The 22,222-nt window shown below is 45.1% G+C and overlaps 1 protein-coding gene across 1 annotated transcript in view; it reads left to right on the forward strand.

Annotated features, from left to right (window-relative positions):
- The window catches only part of LOC138521940 (putative ferric-chelate reductase 1), a 381,139-nt gene that overhangs the window by 275,826 nt on the left and 83,091 nt on the right, over positions 1 to 22,222 (forward strand). The window contains exon 5 of the mRNA XM_069635115.1: positions 13,023 to 13,113. Within this exon, the coding sequence (XP_069491216.1) occupies positions 13,023 to 13,113 (91 nt within the window). The remainder of the gene's footprint in view (positions 1 to 13,022; positions 13,114 to 22,222) is intronic.

The following is a 22,222-nucleotide window of genomic DNA, read 5'->3' on the forward strand; positions in this document are numbered from 1 at the left end:
TGGGGAAGGGTAAATGGGGATTGGGGACTTACCGCCCCGCCAAGGTCGGAATGGGGCGGTAAGTCCGCCAACCACCATGGCGTAAACGTAGTTTACGCCATGGTGGTAATGTGACGGCCCAGGCGGTAACTTACCGCCTGGGTCGTAATGAGGCCCTATGTGTTCATTTTCAGGTTGTGTGTCACAGCATGTAGTTTTGCTTTTTTCAGGCTGCCATGGAAAGAGAAAAGGGGCCATGTATGGAACAACCGCCATCCCTTTCTATGGTGGCCATATTGATTTTGTTTTGTAATACGGGACGGCACAGAGGTCCCAAATTATAACGCAAAATCTTACTTTTTAGTAGCACACGTTACTGCTTCGCAAATCTACATTGTTAATTACAAATCTTATTGCGTCTATGTCCTTTACTGAGAAATATAAAGTAGATGGAGTGTATGGGACTTTTTAAAAAAAAATATGTTTACACTGTGAAAGGTGGTTCTTACATGAAAATTTAGTTTGTTTACGGATTATTATTTTTTTTAAAGAACTGCTAATAAGGAAATTTGCAAACGGAAATGAGGAAAGAGGCACCAAACAGTAATATGAGGGTTAGGTGGAGAGTGGAAAATGTAGTGTGTTTGTTATTTCTAAGGTAGGGGCAGTGTTTGTCATGCTCCTTCATTACAGCAGTGGTGCTGTTTTTTATGGAGGAGGGATAGGTATAGCTCATGTCGTTTTCAGATATCTAGAAATTTTACTAAAAGTATGTAATGTGTACTGCATTGCTAAAGGCTGACCACGAATAAGTGTTCGAGCTGTGCAAGGGAAACGTTGAAGGTGGACTTTCTTACATTAATTTAAATGTATTTCCACACTTTCTACTAGGCATTCATCTTATTGTTAAGTGTGTACGGATTCTCGGACACGTCACCGACCTGTACGCCAGCATATGGTCATGTGGCATTCTCCGCAAGGTGCGCGATTAAGTCAGAAGTCACTTTACATTATGGTTACGTGCCACTACTACAAAACGATGACCTTTAGCAAAAAAAATTGTAAAAGGATGGTATGGTTATGTTGCCCTACTAAAAACCTGTGAAAGTCAGTAAAAAAAACTTTGTTAAATGGACATTATGGTTCCAAGTAAAACCGAAAACCCCCTGAAATTCGCCAGTTATGGTAAGCTAAGCAACCATTACTCACGCCACCACCATGCACTGCTAAGACTAACACCCTGGACATCAAAGATGACATCACAAATGTCATTGATGACATCACATGTGCATTTAGTTTTCATGCACAGCCTCCACAAGGGATTGTCATTGTAATATTGGCAGAAAAGTATATGCCAAATAGTTAATTAAGCAATCCATTGATATAAATTCCATTGCATTAATGAGTACTTTCAGTATATGAACGACCTCATGAAGAAACGTAGAGACTAGAGCTTAGTTTTACTCCTTGAAATTGAAAAAATATTTGCCACCAACCAGTGGAATGGTCACTGCCCAAGGTGTGACTACTCTCATATGGAAAATAGTGAAAATGTATGTTAATCATGACATGCTTTAAGAAACTGACAACATCTATGGTCAGCGTTAATCAAACACAAACATATTTTAAGAGTTGGACAAATGTAAGAAATATTAAGGACAATGCCTCCAAGTTTTAGCTTGTGACATACGTTGTTTATTGTCAACTATGCAAGCAGCACATCTGCTTTTAATCTGGGATTCCTATTCAACCATAATATGTTATAGTAAATAATCTGTGCTGCCGTTCTTTTATCTGCCAAAACTGGGAAGACTTCAGGCAGGCTAAAACAGATTTATGTACATCTCTAAATATATACATGGCATTCTCTGGTGAAGAAGAGGGTGGTGACTGTTAAATATTCAACTCAACTTGCTGCACCTCCTTTCGCGACTATAGTAGTTACACTAAGGAATGTGCGAGGAAGAATCTTTGTATCTAATAATGTGCTTTCCTGATTTCACCACATTGTGAGTTCTGGACAAAATGGTTTATCAATTTGTGCTGCGTCCCATGCACTTTATGCTAACCCCCAATTTAAGAACTGTTCTCTTAAAGCACTACATACTGTTTAATATTGTTTGGCATTCATTTGGTTTAGCGTCCACAAGTCTTACTTTGCATATCTGGCAACCAGCCAAGTCTCACTAGCCATCAACTACACATGAATGAATTAAGGTCCCCTTTAAACACACTTTCTGTGTCTTGTGTTGAGTGATATGAATGGCTGAATTGTTCTGTCTGTCTCTTCATCCATGCATGCTGTGAGAATGTTGGTGTCTATGAGTGAATGAAAATTGAGGAGATTGCTGGATGTATGATGATGTTGCTAGTGGTCAATGAATTTCAGTTTGGTCCAAGCTGATTTGACTGAGGACAGATGGTATTTACCTTATACTGAAAGTAACACATACTGAGGTACATATGTATGAATAAAGCTACCTATTTTCTCCATCCTGGCTCTGTATCATCTGTTCCTGGCGACAGACAATCTTTATTACAACAGATACCTTCGGGTTAGGTGCGCTATAGAATTAATACATAAATAAACACTGTATTGTAACCACCCAAAATAAGACACATGTGGGGAAAATAACCAAAGGAACACATGAAATATTCTAAAACATGGCAATAAAGGGAAGTAGCTATTTATGGTGATTAAGGATTTTCTTATCTCCTCTGCCCTTTCCAATTCCATCATACTTTCCAGGAGCTGTGCAGCAATATTTGTATAGCCTATACCACAAAATGGCTAACCTGAGGTCCTCCCACCATGCAAATGATGCCGAGGTGGGAGGTCTGATATTCGACGAGGAGGATTCACAGCTCTATCTTAGCTTGTCTGACTCTGCCAAGCTCTTACAAATATGACTCTATCTAGACACCATGCATATCTGAATGAGGATGAGCTGGTTGCAACCCTAACGCAGTAATTCAGAAATCATCTCATTAGGAAAATCACATTGTATGGACATTACCTGTATATCCGGTCATGTGCCCATTTCTCTTCCTAATGTTCAACTATCCTGCACTCAATCCAGAATCCTGGGACCTCTGCATCCCTTGTGCCTCATACTGATACATTTAAAAATAACTTCTCCTCTTAGATCAGTCCATCTCACCACATTCTGCCTTTCTGCCATGTGAAGAATGAGCAATTCCTAAAGGTGTCCTGGAAAATGTTTACTTTGCTTACAGCCGCAGCATCCTCAATGATCTCCCCAAAGTTGGAATTGATATATTTCAGGTGGTACAGAACGTGTCAACAAGACTTGTTCTTGTCCTGACAGTGGCAGTACCTAACATTAACTTAAAATCAAAGACAGGATACTCTCCGCCTTCTGTGGCTATCTCCACTGTGCAAATGTTTCAAAATTAAACATGTTATAAAAGAAATAAAAAAACGGTGTTTCTTCACAAATGACTGTGAAGCTCAGTCCTGCAGAACCTGTCCAAGTCCTTGTGCCTCATTACTAGTTTGGAGGTAGCCATGCCGCTATTTGTGGCATGGCTGCCTCCAAACTCGGGTCCGGGTTCCTTGATGAGGTATTACCGGGCCATTCCAACCAAGGAAGACCCAGTAATTCCTCATTCAATTTACTAATCCCCATTCCCATTTGAGCCCCCATAGGGTTTAATGGGAATGTGGAGGGAGCTAATAACGGGCCCATTAATAACGGGCCTGTTGTTAGCTCCCTGGTGCCCTCGCGGGACTCGCAAAGGACGTCTGGCCTGACCGGACGTCCAGATTGGGCCCCGCGAGGGAATCTCGTAATAGGGCGGAATGGGTTTAACGGCACTGGCACCATTACCGGCGCCATTAAACCCATTCCGCCAGGGTCACAATGAGGCCCCTTGTCTCGGGAGGATAGCTCAGGGGCAATGTGCTTGCCTTAGAAGCAAGATGACCTGGAGAAACACAGGTTCGATCCCCGGGTCCGCACTTAGAAACCTCTGGGTGTTAAACACGTTATAAATAACCTATCATTTCACTGACCGCATGCGCTGTGTAATACACAAACTAAGCTGTATTTGCACGTAAATAATAAATGTTATTACCAAACTAAACAGTACTCGTAATGACCCTGGAAAAATGAAAGGCTAAGCCTTTTAATCATTACATGCTGGTGTCACAAACTCCTGCTGTGCTGCTGCCTTTCCGTGCAGCTTTATCTTCTTAACTAGGAAAATACCTTTGCTCTAGTTCTGAGCTTTTCGTTGATAAATTAGAGCATACTGCGAGTTGCAGTGTGCATGCTCTTCAAATTAAGCAATAGTGTACAAATCTTATATTCCAGAAGTTTCCCCAGGACCTAGGTAAATGTCTAATGGCTCAAATATAATTTTGTTATCAGCGGTGGGCAATCCCAGGGAGGCAGACATGTAGTAGGGTAGACATGGTGACACATTCATATTTTGAAGGGAATAATGTGAACAAATAGAGATGTAATACATGTACTTGATAGCTTGTTTTTGTTAGGTTCATCAATATATACAGAGCAAGCCGAAACATAGAAATTCGCACGTTCTTATGTTTATCTCTTAAGGTTAGGTTCAACCATGAGATCACAGCTATTGTAGAGTTTACTGGGGATTAATTATTATTATCATCATTATTATTTCATTTTTATATTGCGCAACATGCCCAAAGCCCTCAGTGGGCAGGAAGCCAAAGCCTGGTCAAGAAGAAAAAGCGAGGTCAAGCCGGAGATCAAAAAGACAAAGGGAGAAGACTAATCGTTGGAATTAAAGAGGTGTGTTTTAAGTGCTACCTTGAAGTTAGACACGCTAGGTAGCTTCCCAATTTGGGAAGGAAGGGAATTCCATAAAATTGGCATACACTTGAAAACAATTGCCACCAAAATGTTTCAGGTTGTGGCTGGGTTCAAGAGATTGATTGACCCTACTGAAGCGAAGGATGTGCCCAGTAGTTGCCTTGGATATCCGGTTTGTAAGCTATTGAGGAGCCCTATCAGCCATGCAGTTATACGTAGGACTAAGTATTTTATGAGAGATGTGTCGGCAAACTGGAAGCCAATGCAGCGCTCTCCTTTAGTCTGAGACGTGATCCCGTGGACCCAGATTACTAACAGCTCTTACCGCCTGATTCTTGGCTGTTTGGAGGCTTTTCGAATTGTGTTTAGAAGTGCCTGCAAGGAGACTATTACAGTTATGGAGTCGAGAGTTAACAAGTGCTGTAGCCAAAGAGGAGAGGTGATCAGAGAATAAGTTTGGTGTAATTTGTCTAAGCAGCTTCTAAACATAGGCACAGGATGTCTTAAAATGAATAACAGGTTGCTTCATTGTCCGCTCACAGTCTAGAATGACACCTAATGTTTAATATAGTTAACGCTGGCTGTGGATACTGTGGATGATGCATCATGCGGGGCTCAGTGGTGGTTAGCCTCTGGGCGGCATTGGGGCTCCAACTCACCAGTATTGCGTGCACGCAGATTTGTTGCCTTTGAAATAACTGCATACAGCAGCACTCCTCCCTCATCTTTTTGAGTCGAAGGAGGGTGGCTAAGTTACCCCTCGAGTCCAAGTGGGCGGGAGTGGTTGGGAGCGCTGCTCCTCTACTTTTGTAAATTATCTTTTATTGTTCCCATACTTATATTTTCAAAAGAAACCCCTCCAGAATAGTTTCGTTTTAAAATAAAAGTGTAGGAAGAAGTTGAAACTTGAACTGAACATTCTCTTAAACAGCAGTTGTGTTTGGGGGTTTGGATTGCACGTGGGAGGCGTTGTGGTCATAAGGTTTGTGGGGAATGGCCACTGGCCAGCAGGGAACATAGTCCCACTACTTCTTTTCATACACTACGACCACTGCATGCAACTTATGAAGATGTCGGAGGAGGAGGATTTTTCTGTACTGAACTTAGGCGATAGATGGCCACTTTGGTGCGACCCATCACACATGCACTGTGTATGTTTCCTGTGATGGGGCCTGGGGCTCTATTACAGCCTTGCAATATTATCTCAGTTGTGTAATGTTGTGCTTTAGGCTGTGTCGAAGCTGACAGCATTTATGTGTACGGTAACCACCGATGCACATGAGCCATGGGCAGAGAAAGCCACAGCCATGATACGAGATGATGCAGGGTCCACAGCCAAGTTTAGGGAGGTTATGCAGCGAGTAAGCTGATTGGTTGGCACACACCAGGTAGCACAAAAGTCTGTGTGAATATAACATTAACTTCTGTCCATGGCACAGATACACCCACTTCCAGGCTCATTGTCATCAATGAAGGAGTTTCAGGGGCATGAGAACCAGAACATGAGTCGCATGGGTGCTGTGCACAGGATAACACTTTATTAGGTGCAGTAGAAAATGTACTCTATATATCCAGTGGTTGTGCTGATCATAAATGTGCAGGTTGTGGCTGGTGCTGCCATGTTAAAGTATCCAACCAATCGTATAATACTGATCTTTTTCTATAAGGACCATTGTGTAAAACAGCCATAGAAACCCTGAGGTTTCAGTGCTCTGCCAAGTGTTAGGACTGGGATGCTAGGCCAGTTTTTCTGTCAATTTCTTCACAGGTGCACCTTTGCTACCTGGTTTCCTGTTGGATTATTTGATGATGAGCGGCGGATTCTAATTCACAGGGTCCAACTGGGCCACGCTACTTTCCCCCGTGTGCAGTGGTAAAGTTGACAGACTGCAAAAACAAAGATCACAGACAAATCACAAAAGTATTAACTTTAAGGAACAGGAAACCGGGTGCAAAGAGACAGTGGGGGTACTTTCCATCACTCCCATGTCCCTGCTTCTGAAAGACTGGGGGTATGTCATAAACCCTACTCTAGCATGCAAGAACCAGGTAAGGTGGTAAACGCAGGGTGGTGGGCTGGAGCTGCTGATCACCAGGACTGCACAACATCACTCTCTGAGAAATGATATTGGCTATTAGGGCCACACGCAGAGGCGCTGCTAAGGGGGGGGGGGGCTGAGGGGGCTATAGCCGCAGGTCTTTTGGTTGTAACCCCGGATAGAAGCTCAGGGACTACAACCAAAAGGATATAGCTAGCCCCGAATCTCGCCAGTCCCAACATTAGCTTAGCCCCTTTTCCAGACCTAGCAACACCCCTGGCCACACAATTGCTCTTCTAAACCTGACATCCTGTTGGCGTCCATGTCAATTTTAGTTAGCCTGCTCCGTTCTGGAATCTGCACAGGCTGCACAGTTGGGAGTGTTTCCGTGTCCTTAAAGTTAATACTTTTGTGATTTGTCTGTGATCTTTGTTTTTGCAGTCTGTCAACTTTGCCACTGCACACGGGGGGAAAGTAGCGTGGCCCAGTTGGACCCGTGAATTGGAGCATAGAAAGAGGACCTATTTTCATTTTCTAGTTATATTCATCGAACTCGGAGAGTGCTCCTGTTGAATTCATGCTTTTTTCCATCCATGCTTGCACTCACGATATATTTGAGTGTGCAGAATTAATGATTCTTATCAATGACAGAAAAGGGATAGTAGTGAAAAGGCTTCTAGAATAGGTTTTTGGAAAAGTGTCCATTTCAGTTGTGTAGACGCTATGTTTATCTTTGTCATGTTACTAAACAAGGTCACACTCTGAAACATCATTAAATGCACTGAACTCCCCCCTGCAGCTACCATTATGAAGGTGGAGACAGCCAACCTTGTCTTAAATGACACGGCATGATCTGGGAAGCAGGACAAACTCTGGTCCTTCCATCCTGCGACTTGTTTTCTGTATACTAATAAGTCAGAGTTGGCATCCTGTGAACAAGAATAGCATGTCCAGTCCAAGCCGCCCTGGTCTGTATGCAGGCCAGTTTATCTCCTAGATTTCTTTTTCATTTACAAATCGTGTCGCCCAGACAAATAGATCTTCTCATTCACAACACTGAGTCACCAACTGGGCCTGGTTACTTTTTCCCTGTATGCAGGATTACAGTACGGAGACTGCAGACCCAGACACAAAATCCTTCTACAATGACGTTTTCATTAGTGTTTCTAAAGAATAATCCACTGAGAGCAGCACAAACAACGAGCAACTAGGATGAAAGAGATCTTGCCACCATGTTTCTGTGATGCTCGCCTCTTGGCCCACAAACCCCATTTCCAAGTAGGTTACTGTGACATAATGACTACTGCCCTGCAGGTGTACAAGGATGAGTAGCTACTAGACCACCTACTCAGCTTTCACACTTTTATAAGCCATTAATGATCCCAATCAGAAAGGTGAAACAGGCCCAGTCATGAGATATACCCCTTCCTCTGTTGTTGCAACGTGGGCAGAGGGCAGGCTATACACTTAAGAGCGGTGTGACTGTGATGACAGTAGGAAACCCGAACAGGAATAGTACAATTGCGCAGAATAAATGGATGTCCACTCAAGGTTTTATTAAATAAAAGAAAACATAAATATATAATATAATTGTACTATAAAAAACACTAACAAAAACGTACCCCTCTGAAAAGAACACAGCATATGCAGTATGTTGATGATGCAAACAGGGGTGAAAGGCCATACATTGCTAACAATATTATCAATAAAAGTAGTTGGGCCTCATTACAACCCAGGCGTTAAGGGGTTAACGGTGCCGTAAAAGGTGTCGGCGCTGTTAAACCCTTAACGCCTGATTACGAGGTCCCTTTGCAGGTTGCACTTAAAACCAACCCGCAAAGGGACCTAGGAGCTAATTACGGCACAGTAATTTACAGTGCCGTAATTAGCGCCTTCCCCATTCCCATTGAGCCCTATGGGCCAAAAATGGGAATGGGAAAGGGGACATGGTGAATGGGGAATTACCGGCACGCCAACCTTGGAATGGGGCGGTAATTCGCCATTCACCATGGCGGATTCCGGCATGGACCATGGTGCTAATAGCACCATGGTCCACCGCCTGGGTTGTAATGAGGCCCGTTGTCTTGTTGAAAAAGGTTCAAATAGGCGACATATCAGTCCCTAGGGTCCTAAGAGTGAACCAGGAGGGAAGGGGCTTCTCAGCCGTACCTTTCTCAGTTCTTGGAAGTTTGACAGCATCGAACCAGGCACTGGGATGCTGCTTGTGTGGATCAATACAGGTTTGGATGCAGGAAGTCATGCTATCATAATCAACTAGCTATCATCGGGTCCGTTTGAAGTGGTTGCTCCATGCGTTTTGAAGGCAGCGTTCCAACAATGCACTTTGTATTGCTAACCAGGGTCAGTTAGAAGTTCGACTCCGTTGGATAAGTTGGTCATCGCTGGGTCAAGTCGAAAAAGTGATGCAATGTTTCAGCGGTTTGATTTGAGTTCTGGCAGATCTAAGCAGTGAGGCAGCAGTTACAAGTCATCCGCAGGGGAGAGCTGGATGCTCAAGCCAAACACGTGAAGCGATTGGTACGATGCAGTTGTGAGCCGGTCTGATGAATAAAGCAACATTGGTTTGAAGAAATCTTGAAACAGTGCCAAAAAGCAGAACAGCAGGTCAGGGCTTTTCAGAGGCATTCCAATGCTGTCGGCTCTGTTTCGTTGATGGTCCAACACTGTAAAATGCAGGAAACCAGCTGCTTTACTTCTTCTAATGCTGTGAGTCCATTCCAGGGGCTCATTGACAAGATTGGACTGTTTTCTCTACACTTCCTCACTGGGGAGGCTAGCTAGCACCTGTAGGAGTTGTGGTGGGTCAGAATAAGGACACAGAATCTGGTAAGTCATTTCACTATGAACACCAATGAGCCCAATGTTAATTTTTACAATGTAATATTCAAGTGTTGTTACAGTTCTCCAGTGCTCCCAAAAGCATGGAGTGTCCTGATTTGGAGTTCACACTGACCTTACACCAATACCTAAATATCTTACACAGTTACAAAAAGTGAACAATCTTAAAAGTGTTCTTGTATAAGAGAAGCCACTCTGCACACATCAATATATTTTTTTCTTTTCTTTCAATTTGCTGCATGAAATAATAATACACAATGTTCAGCAAACATTAATGTATTGGGGACTCGTCCTTTTTTTAGTGCACTCAGCGAAGTTTCATGACTGAATTCAATGGGGAGGCTACAGGCTGAAAGTAAAAGCAAGGAGTGAGTAGATTCTGTGAAAGATAAACATGATGCTTGTTGCCTCCTCATTGAATGCAATCATTAAACTTCACAAGGGTCTGGTAGGCTGGGGCGGGGTAGCAATGGCCATTTTGGTATGGGGGAGGGTGGGAGGACCAGGTGTTGTGGCGGGCAGAGCATGACTAGAGGATTGGTTGGTGTTAGGAGTGTGTTGCGGGACAGCAAGTACATTGATGCATATTTCCGCAGTGGAGTTACGAGGGACATCATAAGATACATTGGATTCAGCATATTCAGTAGTACATTGGTCAACAGAAAATTTCAAGAGTCATTAGTAATTGCATTATGCATGGAATACGGCATACTGAAATGAGTTGGTGAAGGGGCGAGGCAAAGCCCGCGGCTGGTAGAAGGGTCGAAAGCAGTTTCCCGAATAGTTCAGCACTTGAGGTCGTTGAGTAGTAGTTGGTAGTGGTGGGGCAATAGGGCATGTAGTTATGATATCCTTATGTGGGCTGACCATGCCTGTGTGTCGAAAGTAGGTTGTGGGTATGTTTGCTATGGGGGAGAGAGTGCAGCGCTATGTGGTAGCTATTCGGCGGGGGGTAGGAAGTAGGTAGGTTTAGGCAACGTACCATTGGTGGTCGTATATGAGCTTGGGGCTCGTAGGATATCAGGATGTGGGGAGGAGTGTGAGATAGCTGGGGGTGTCACCAGGTAGAACACAGAGGTAGTTAGAGGTTTGCTCTATAATGTATTGAAGACATAAGGCTACATGGCTGCAAGTCAGGTGATGATATGCACTAGGGACTTCACCCCTGGATGAACATACGAATCTAATGAAAATCTCTCAGTGACATACTATTAGTATCACTGTAGACTTCATCCCCTGAAGGAAGTCCAGCATATAGAGCCATATGGACAAAACCATATGTATGTGGGTAAAGTCTAACAGTACAAATGGCTGTTTAGGTAGACGAAAATTTGCACAAAATATGTGAAGTTCCAACCAGAGAGACTCGACATAAATGAATGTTTGCTGATCACTTTGTATTACTTCTCGTGACAAATCGAAATAATGGAAAAAAGATTCAAATGTATCTGTAGAGTGGTCTCTCTTATACAAGAACACTTTTAAGACTATTCACTTTTTATAAATGTGTAAGTTATTTGAGTATTGGTAATATTCTTTAAACTATGAAATAGAATATATTTGTACTTTTCTACATATATATTTTGTTGGTGGTTCGTGTTGACTCAGAACTCCTTATCAGCTGGGAGAGACTTTCCTTCTGGTCTTTGTGTGTGATTTATTTAGTGTACATTCCATTTGTGACCAGGTGATGTGTAGTAATGCAATCCCTTTCTTGTTACATACTCTTGAAAAGTCCAAGCCATATTTGTTATTTTTTGTTTATTACATTTTTTATGTTGCATTGATTAGGGGAATTTATATTCACTTCAAGTGGTCCTGTTTATCTTCTCTGCAGAGTGTTAATGCGCCACACAATTCCTAATGTTGGGTGCTTGTAATATTTTTGGAAAATTATGAAACTGTGTTTAGGCATCATTGCTCTTGTGGTCATGGCCAGTTTATTTGCAAGAGCATCATACACAGCATATGCCATTTGGTGTTTAAAACAACTAATTCCTGTGATATAGGTTACATTAGTATGGCTATTATTGTGGGTGGTATTGGCCATGGGCTGTGGCTGTGGGCATGTCATGGCATGTCTTAAGATTTCTCAATAAAATTGGCCCACAGCCTCAGGGTATTAAGGTGTGAGAATGCATTCATGACAGTTGAATTGTGTTACACGGGATGTCATAAGTGGATACATCCCTGCTGTGATAGCTGTTTGTGGTGATCCCTGTGTATAAACATATGGATCTCATTGTATTAGCGTGGGAGAATTGTAATGATTGATATGAGGAATCCAGGCCCGGGCAATATCTAGGTCCTATGAGCAAAACTTGGACACAATTGGTTCACCTCAAAAGGTACCTTTTATGTGCCCTCAGCTGCTACTACAACTGCCGAGAGAGGCCCTGCTGATGAGGGTGTATGGGTGTGCAATGGCTTTGGGATTTGCAAAGCACAGTATTTAACTAAATAATTCATCTTATGTGTTGTGTTTCCCATGTGTGCAGTGCTCGGTTGCTTCGCTGGTAGGTTGGTGCTTTATAAATCCCATACATTCATACACACATGCATGTGTAAGTAAGTTGACTACCCTAACTGCAAATAACTCGCTGACAATTCTCCTGTTGAAGGTGATGGTAACAGGAGAAGGCCTTCACTTCCAGCTGTTGTTCATGCCAACATCTGCTGAGCTCCTCAGATGAAGTGAGACCTGTTTGGTGTTCTGCTCTCTAAGCACATTACCCACTTTTGGTGTATTAATGCCTAGAACAGTAGCAAATATCGTACTTTATTCTTCTGGTTCCAGCCCAACATCCAATAATGTGCTGGGATTCCTCCTGTTGGGAGCTAGCCCTTGTTTACCAGACCTCTGTTTCCTCTGCACCTGCTTCTCTCTGCTGAGTCTCCATTGGTGAGTTGCGGGACTGGTTAGTGTTCGGGTAACTCTAAAAATGAATTTCACACTGCCAGAATGCAGATGTGCTAGAGCTATGCTCTGTACAGACGTAGTCAAGCGTGATAGTGAGTTCAGAGAGATAGCCATTTTGGGCATGACTAGAGCGATATGGGTGTTAACTTCCATATCATTAGAAACATGTAATGTAAACAGTAACATAGAAGAAGGGTAAATTGAAGGCTGGACATATTGGAAGGTAGGAGCTTGCACTCAGGGTATTTACCTACAAATGCTGAAAGAGACGTGTAGAAAAAGGCCCATTCATAGTCAGAATATTCTTACAAAGAAGATTTGACACTTGCATTGTGTATTACCTGTTGTAGACAAAAATATCCAGCAAACAAACCACACTTTATTTCAAATCAATGTATTTTCTTTTAATAGGGCAACAGTTGTGGCGAACAAGACAGTATATTGGGTGAATATTTTAGGACCAAAACTCACTTATGAATCATCTGTTGCTTCCAGATTAATGGTATGTATACATTATTCACATATACATTAAGACAAGTTTACCATATTAATGACACAGTGGCTCTCCTTCATTTTGAAATATATCAGGGCCTGTATATATAACCCACGAACTTGCTGGACATTTTATTGGAGAACAATTACAAAACAATTGCTGGTATTCTTCATGATGTACTCACCATTGGCAACAAGCAAAAGTCTCTAATAGCTCATGCCACGGAACGCCAGTGAAACCCAAAACTTAATGAAACCACATTTCATTAAAATTCTGTAATTGTACTGGTAGGGGAGTCTGTTGGAAAGTGATTAGGAGGCATCAAAAGTCATGAACAATAAAGTTATGTATGCCAATTATTCAACTCTTACCAGCCAATAATTTACAATTTATTCAGGTGTAATATCTCAATGATTCAACTGTGACTTCTTGTTGACTAAAGTATGATCTGTCAATGATTGAAGAATGATCTTTCATTGTCTTTGTTGGGATCTTCAATGATTCACATTTGATATCTCAATAGTTCAATTGTGATCTCTTTTCAAACAAATGATACATCACCTTAGAGAATTGTTGAACTGGCTTTCCATGTTCCAATTTGGATCAGACTTTTAAAATGTTGCAGTTTATGGCATCCTTTACACTACATAAATAGTACCTGCTGTCAATACATACTCTCTTTGTGCCGGTTTGCAGATTTAGAAATATTGAGTAACCTTGCAGACATCCATCATTCACGTCTGTACTTCTTATTAATTGCTACTCAATAATTTGCGGTATCCCTACAAAATATCACCACCAAAAATATTGCTGTTCATATGGCCGTTTGTCTCGATGTAGGCAATATTTTTGGGGGGATAATTTGTGGGAGCAGGGGTTGCGGGGGTGTCGTCGCACATTTTAAAATAATGTGGGGGTTGCATGGATGTCCCCCACAGGGTCCATGGGTCAATATCGCTGCAACAAGTATGGCAATATTTTTGTATGGCAATATTTTTGCGGGGATATTAACACATGGAACCTAATTTGCATATCTATCTTCCTACGCCATGGTTGTCTCAGGCAAGTGAATACAAGCATCAAAATTGCATAGTGTAATGCAGGGCATCATGTGCACTTTTCAAGTATTTTGGGGGAATTCTTATAGATGTGTTGGGCATTTGCAGATGGCACACAGTCAAAGAGCACATGATTGAAAATGTTGCACATTCATGATGAGCGGTTGTGTGGGAAACATTATGGGGGTAATTCATAGAATTCAGCGCACAAGTGGCGCACGCGGCTGGCGCACAGTGTGCGCGTGCGAATCCCTGCGCCAGCCGCGTGCGCCAAAACCCATTTCTGCGCACAGCGTATTCATGGATTCCAGCCACCAAAACCAGCCGTGGCGCACAGTGGCGCAGCGACCTTGCAGCAGCGCCAGTTACGCCCCCAAGAATGCCTTCCGCGCAGGGAAAAGCCATCAAAATCCCCAATCCAGCGCAAAGGGCTGCGCTAACCCTGTACCAGCACGGCAAGCGGGCTACGTGTATCACTGGGGTGCGCGGGAAGTACCTCACGCGATTGGCCACGTGCGAGCAGGGTACGCGTATTACAGGGATGCCCGGGAAGTTCCACACGCGATTGGCCTGTGCGCGTGTATTTCAGGGGTGCGCGGGAAGTTCCACACGCGATTGGCCTGGGCGCGTGTATTTCAGGGGCTCGCGGGTGGTTTCACACGCGATCGGCCCTGGGGGAGCGTGTGCGTGTATTTCAGGGGTGTGTGAGAAGTTCCACACGCGATTGGCCTGGGCGCGTGTATTTCAGGGGTGCCGGGGAGTCCTACATGTGATTTGCCAGTGTGGGTCCTCCCAGGTGTTCCCTGTACACCCTCCACGGCCCCTGCAGGCAGCCCACACCACAGGGGACTACCCTGCATCCCTGGTCATGTCCCGCAGGCAGCCCACCCAACATGGGCATGCCCCCCAGCAAAGGCACATGTCTCCTTGCACCAATGATCACCAACTCATGTCCCCTTGCACCCCCACCCCCAGCATTGCGTGGCACCTGCCAGCAGGCCCCCACCCATGTCTCCCAGCACCCCCACCCCCCCAGTCACCAGGGGCAGCCTCCACCAGGCCCCCACCCATGTCTCCTAGCACCCCCACCCCCCCAGTCACCAGGGGCAGCCTCCACCAGGCCCCCACCCATGTCTCCTAGCACCCCCACCCCCCCCAGTCACCAGGGGCAGCCTCCACCAGGCCCCCACCCATGTCTCCCACCACCCCCAGCCCCCCAGTCACCAGGGGCAGCCTCCACCAGGCCCCCACCCATGTCTCCCACCACCCCCACCCCCCCAGTCACCAGGGGCAGCCTCCACCAGGCCCCCACCCATGTCTCCCACCACCCCCACCCCCCAGCAGTGCAGGGGCACCCACCACCAGGCCCCCACCCATGTCTCCCACCACCCCCACCCCCCAGCAGTGCAGGGGCACCCACCACCAGGCCCCCACCCATGTCTCCCACCACCCCCAGTCACCAGGGGCAGCCTCCACCAGGCCCCCACCCATGTCTCCCACCGCCCCCACCCCCCCAGTCACCAGGGGCAGCCTCCACCAGACCCCCACCCATGTCTCCCAGCACCCCCACCCCCCCAGTCACCAGGGGCAGCCTCCACCAGGCCCCCACCCATGTCTCATGGATATGGGCTCTGAGAGGTTAACCAAAACCCCAATCAAGGTAGCAATGGAGAACAGCTGTGGCCATTCTCAGGAGAGTGTGAGTAGAGTCAGGGGTCCACAATGAGTACATACAGTGAAGCATAGGATAATTCAATTTAGACGCAATGTAGCTGATAATATCACACAACACTCAATAATAAACCTAAATACAGATACCATAGGTTATAAAATGCATTCAATGACTTACATTAATAATATAAGGTAAGTAAGTGAGGCAGTAAGATGAAACCAAGTCTCCAAGTCACAAGAAATATGCCCTAGATTAAAAGTCCAATCAATTTGAAGAGTGGGGCCTTGTACCCAACATTCACAATACTTATCCCCAGAATGTATCTGATGCAGGTAAAGTACTTATATTGGTGAAATGTTCAAGAGAAGAGATGCAACAAAGCTACTGGTAAGTATAAATGTGTTCTTATCTTTCGGGTTACACTGCTCAGGTGCGGCAACCAAAATGCAGTGGAATGGAAGGATATCAATGTTATCCTATGGAGGACAGGGGGATAAAAATGCTTTGCGTTTACTTACTCCCCTGACTCTGATTTTCCCAGAGGACTGGATGGGTTGACTGGGGGTCGGCGAATGTTGATTTTCCCACCATTGGTTCAGGTGAGAGGTGCACAGGAGCTGCGTGTGCAAGCATTCTTCTAGTCGGGTCAGTAGCAGAGTGCAACCCTCAGTGATGAAGAAATGCAAACAGCACTGATGCAGACATTCAGGGCACTTCACTGGATGGGGAAATGTTTTTCAGTGATGGTTACCACAGACAATGGCATGCATCCTTCCAGTCACAGTTGAAGAACAGGATCCCTTGCAGCTAGGAGGCTGTGAATCAAATTATACCACTAGCAGGTGACTACCTAAATTCTTGCTGCAAATACAGAAGGGCAATGGTTCAACCAAGGTAGCCTGCTGGAGAGCTGTTCATCCCACCAGGAGGTCCAGAGACACTTCTGAAGACTCAGGATGACTGGATTATCAAGAACACATTGAGTCTGGTTGGTCCTACCAGTTATGGGGTTGCAGGACCGAACAGCAGGGCTTTAAGTTGGTCGGGGCCTGCCGGGGCCGGGCCCCGGCAGTCTCCAAAATCTTGTTTTAAGGCGGGACCCTGCAGGGGCCCTCTAATGTGCCCTGGCAGCCCCAGACACTACACGAAAAGGCTTTTTTTGTAAACCCTGAATCTCTCATGCGTGTGTGAAAGCTTCAGGCATCAGAAAAAAATGCCATAATGTTGGCGCCACACCTAGGAGGCATCCCTTCAACAAGAGAAATCCGGAAGCTCCCGCGCATTGTTTGTTTGTTTGTTTATTTATTTAGTATGGCGCGCAAAACCCACAGGTAACAGGGCGCAACAGAGAGCAGGAAGGTAGGATTACATAAAAACCTAGTTGCAGGATAAGGCACACATGAAAAAGAGGCTTAGCATTACATTGCGAGGAATGTGCATATATACATATAGTTAATAAATTGCTTACATATTTACATATTTATAGAAAGGTAGCGGGCGCCCCTCTCTCGCAAGAACAGACATGATAACCTGTTCAGTGGTTATTAACCACTTGAGAGTTCGCAGCCACTGCTTTTACTCACTGTGCCTTTCACAGATGGGAAATATCCATTTGCATATCAGTCTTTGTCCTGCCCAGGGGCAGTCCAGCACCGAAATACAATGGCAATTCCAATCTGAACGAGAGTACCACCAGCAACCCCATACACGTGTTTCACCCTTGTTGGGGATCATCAGTGAGGTGAAGCTGATGCCTCTCTAAGCACAGTGAGAGGGAGACCACGTCTGGTTGCCCCCAGGAGACCTAGGGTTACCAATCCCAGGTTCCTTAACAAATAGTTTTAGAAAGGTAGCGGGCGCCCCTCTCTCGCAAGAACAGACATGATAACCTGTTCAGTGGTTATTAACCACTTGAGAGTTCGCAGCCACTGCTTTTACTCACTGTGCCTTTCACAGATGGGAAATATCCATTTGCATATCAGTCTTTGTCCTGCCCAGGGGCAGTCCAGCACCGAAATACAATGGCAATTCCAATCTGAACGAGAGTACCACCAGCAACCCCATACACGTGTTTCACCCTTGTTGGGGATCATCAGTGAGGTGAAGCTGATGCCTCTCTAAGCACAGTGAGAGGGAGACCACGTCTGGTTGCCCCCAGGAGACCTAGGGTTACCAATCCCAGGTTCCTTAACAAATAGTTTTAGAAAGGTAGCGGGCGCCCCTCTCTCGCAAGAACAGACATGATAACCTGTTCAGTGGTTATTAACCACTTGAGAGTTCGCAGCCACTGCTTTTACTCACTGTGCCTTTCACAGATGGGAAATATCCATTTGCATATCAGTCTTTGTCCTGCCCAGGGGCAGTCCAGCACCGAAATTCAATGGCAATTCCAATCTGAACGAGAGTACCACCAGCAACCCCATACACGTGTTTCACCCTTGTTGGGGATCATCAGTGAGGTGAAGCTGATGCCTCTCTAAGCACAGTGAGAGGGAGACCACGTCTGGTTGCCCCCAGGAGACCTAGGGTTACCAATCCCAGGTTCCTTAACAAATAGTTTTAGAAAGGTAGCGGGCGCCCCTCTCTCGCAAGAACAGACATGATAACCTGTTCAGTGGTTATTAACCACTTGAGAGTTCGCAGCCACTGCTTTTACTCACTGTGCCTTTCACAGATGGGAAATATCCATTTGCATATCAGTCTTTGTCCTGCCCAGGGGCAGTCCAGCACCGAAATACAATGGCAATTCCAATCTGAACGAGAGTACCACCAGCAACCCCATACACGTGTTTCACCCTTGTTGGGGATCATCAGTGAGGTGAAGCTGATGCCTCTCTAAGCACAGTGAGAGGGAGACCACGTCTGGTTGCCCCCAGGAGACCTAGGGTTACCAATCCCAGGTTCCTTAACAAATGCTATTTACATATTTAGTGCTGTGCATAGGGACAGTACGGTTGAACTTACATATTTATATATTTAATGCTGTGCATAGCAGTCTGGTTTGAGCAAAAGCATGGGCAGGTGAGATGGCAGGGTTAGTCATGGGGATCTTTGGACTGCAGGCGGGTGAGGATGTTTCGCCTGAAGCTATAGTAGGATTGGTCTGTCCTAACGTTGAGTGGGAGGGCGTTCCAATGTTGGGCTGCCAAGACATGGAAGCTACTGCCGCCGGTTTTCTTTTGTCTGGAATTGGGTACCTGCAGGCAGTAGGAGTTAATCGATCTGGTGAGGTAGGTGGAGGATTTTTTCTTTATTGTGGATGCGAGATAGGGGGGGCTGCGTTGTTAAACCATTTGAAAGTGAGTGATGCCGTTTTGAGAGGGATGCGGCAGAGATTTTGAGCCATTTGTGTTCTCTCCTTTTGTTGAAAATGTGTTCCTTGGAGGGTAGGTTAAGGGCTGTTCTGAGAGCGTTATTTTGTAGTGTCTGTAGTTTGTTGGTTATGTATTTGTTGGCTCCTAGGTACATGGTGTTACAATAGTCAAGTCTGGATAGTATTAGGGCATTGGCAATGATGATGCAGCCAGCCTGGGTGAGGAAGGCTCTACTGCCCTGATTAGCTTGCATGTGTAGGCGGTAGAGGATGCTAATGAGTTGACTTGTTTCTTTAGTGACATGGTTGCATCAAGGTGAAAGCATAGCATGTTCACTGTTTTGGCCACTGGGATGGTGTTGCCATCAATGTTGAAGGCCTTATAATTGGAGCTGAGTTTTTTTAGATTAGTGTTGGATCCGAGGAGCAGGATTTCGGCTTTCTCATCATTCAGGCTTAAGCCGTGTGTGGGCATCCATGCCTGAATGATTAGATATATTTTGTTTACCAAGGCCGTATCTGAGTTGAAGTTGCCCGAAAGAGGTATGAGGATCTGGGTGTCATCTGCATAATTAGTATATGAGACACCCAGTCTGTCCAACTTGTCAAATAGGGGCTTGGTAAAAATGTTGTAGAGGGTTGGAGAGACGCAGGAACCCTGGGGTACCCCGCAAGTTATTTTGATGGGGTCTGCTGAGGCTAGGGTAGAGAAGACCCTCATGGTTCGATTGTCCAAGAATGATTGGATCCAGGCTATGGCCTCTTTCGAGAAGTGGGCAGCTGAGGCCAGGTGTTCGCACAGTACTGTGTGATCCACCAGGTCGAACGCTGCCGACAGGTCGAGGAGGAGTAGCATTGTGGTGTTCCCTTTGTCGTTGATCTCATTGATATAGGTTTTAAGATCAATTAGGGCTGTCTCAGTACCGTGCTGTGGTTTGAAGCCCGATTGACGGGTGACTAATAGTTTGTGAGTTTCAAGATATTGCTGAATTTGTAGGTATGCTACTCTGTCTATTATCTTTAACAGGAACGGCACTGTGGTGATGGGCCTGTAATTGGTGGGAATAGCAGGGTCTAGGGTTTGCTTCTTGAGGAGAGGCAAGACCCAAGATTCTTTGAGGTTTCTTGGTATGGTGTTGGAAGAGAAGGATGCGCTGATCAGCTTGGTTATAAAGGGGACTAGGTCCCTGCCAGCATCCTTGATTATCTGGGGAGGGCAGTTGTCGCCTTTGCAGTTAGATGGTTTAAGTGAGGCTATAACTCTTTCTGTTTCTGGGATAGATATTTTGGTGAACCTGAAGAGATTCTGGGCTGGACGGTTGGTTGTTTTGGCGTGGTTGCTGGGAGCTGCTTCATTGGTGGTGAGGGAGTCTTTTTTTAGTGCGATTTTAGTTTGGAGAGTTTTGATTTTATTAGTTAGGGCGTTTTGGACGCTGGTGCACCATGCTTTGTCCTTGATTATATTGTCTGTTGCAGGTATGGGGGATTCTATTTCCCTTAGTATGGCAAATAGTTCTCTGGTGTTGAAGCTAGATTTTTCGATTCTTTCATTGAAGAGATTCTTTTTTGTGAGTACAATTTATTTTTTATAGTTGTTTGCAAAAAGTTTAAGTTGTGATTTGTTCTCTTCAGTGGGGGAATTGCGCCATTGGGTTTCAAGTTTCCTTTTGTGCAATCTAAGTTCTTTCAGATGTGGGGTGAACCAGGTGTTCAGGTGGACTTGTTGTTTACTCTTTTGCAGTTTAAGAGGGGCAATGATGTCTAGACCTTTCTTTATGGCATTGTTGTAATTTTCTACTAGACAATCTGGATTTAGGTTGTCGGGAAGATCATTGAGGGTTGGCAGTAGTAGTGGTAGGAGGTTGGCTGGGGTTATATATTTTTTTGCTCTAGTGGGCAGTGGTGGTGCCATGATTTTTCTTTGTTGACTTCTTTATTGAGAGATAAAGGGAAGTCAATGAGGTGATGGTCTGTCCAGTGTTGGGGAGCGGTTTTGGTGATGATGGTATCGCAGTTCAGGGTGGCGATCCAGTCCAGGGTCCTACCTTTATTATGGGTGGGGGTGAACACTCTTTGGATTAGGCCGTGTTCATCTAGCATGTTGGCTATGGCTTGTGCTGGTTTGTCATCAGGGTCACTTGACCAAAGGTTCAGGTCGCCTAGCAATAATATTCGGGAGGTGTCTTTTATATTGTTAGCTAGGAGGCTGGATCGGTCTGCTTCGAATGAGCCAATGGGGCCAGGTGGCCTATATATTAGATAAATGGTTAAGGTGCGACAGTTGGAGATAGGCAGTTTGGCTACTAGGAGCTCGCAGGATTTGAGAGGTGCTTGAGGCAGTGGTCTTAGCTCGAGGTTTGTTTTAGCTATGATGGCTAGGCCACCTCCTCTTTTGTTGGGCCTGGATATTCTGATTATTTGGTAATTTTCTGGAATGGCTATTGAAAGTGCTGGGCCTGCTGCTTCGTGCAGCCATGATTCGGTGATTGCTAGGAGGTCGAGATTGTTTGAGGATAAGGTGCCTGCTATTTCTGTGGCGTGGGCCACTAGAGATCTCGCGTTGATGAAGGCTCCGGATATAGTGGTAGAGTTGGGTGTGGCCTGGATTGTTATAGGGATGAGTTTGGGTTGGGTGGAGTTGTAGCAGGGTGTGGTTTGGTTCGGGCGGGTTTTAGTGTGTTGCGAGGTGGGTCTCTTGTTATGGTAGAGGCGGGGTAGTCTGGCTCGTAGTCTGGTGTTTCTTTCTAAGGTTGGACAAGGTGCATTTTCTGCAGGGTACATAGTTATGGCAGCAGTAAAGATGGCAAGGTGTAGTAAGGGTATGAGGAGGTATGGTAGGGTGGCTGTTTGGCTCTTACTAAGGTACATTGTACGATTTGGATCTGGGATCAGCGACAGTAGTGTGGATCGAATATTGTATAGCGGGGCTATTCTGGCTGTAGCGGTAGTAGAAGGGAGCGACAACTAACGTCAGGTAAGGTCTAGTGGTAATTGTGGCAGCAGCAGTAGTAGTTAGGTGCAAACTAGTTTAAGGCAATATCAGGTAAGGCACAACAATTGGTATAATGCCGGCAG

This window comes from Ambystoma mexicanum, chromosome 1q (assembly GCF_040938575.1).
Source record: "Ambystoma mexicanum isolate Mex_15411 chromosome 1q, UKY_AmexF1_1, whole genome shotgun sequence".
In the NCBI taxonomy this organism is placed as follows: domain Eukaryota; kingdom Metazoa; phylum Chordata; class Amphibia; order Caudata; family Ambystomatidae; genus Ambystoma; species Ambystoma mexicanum.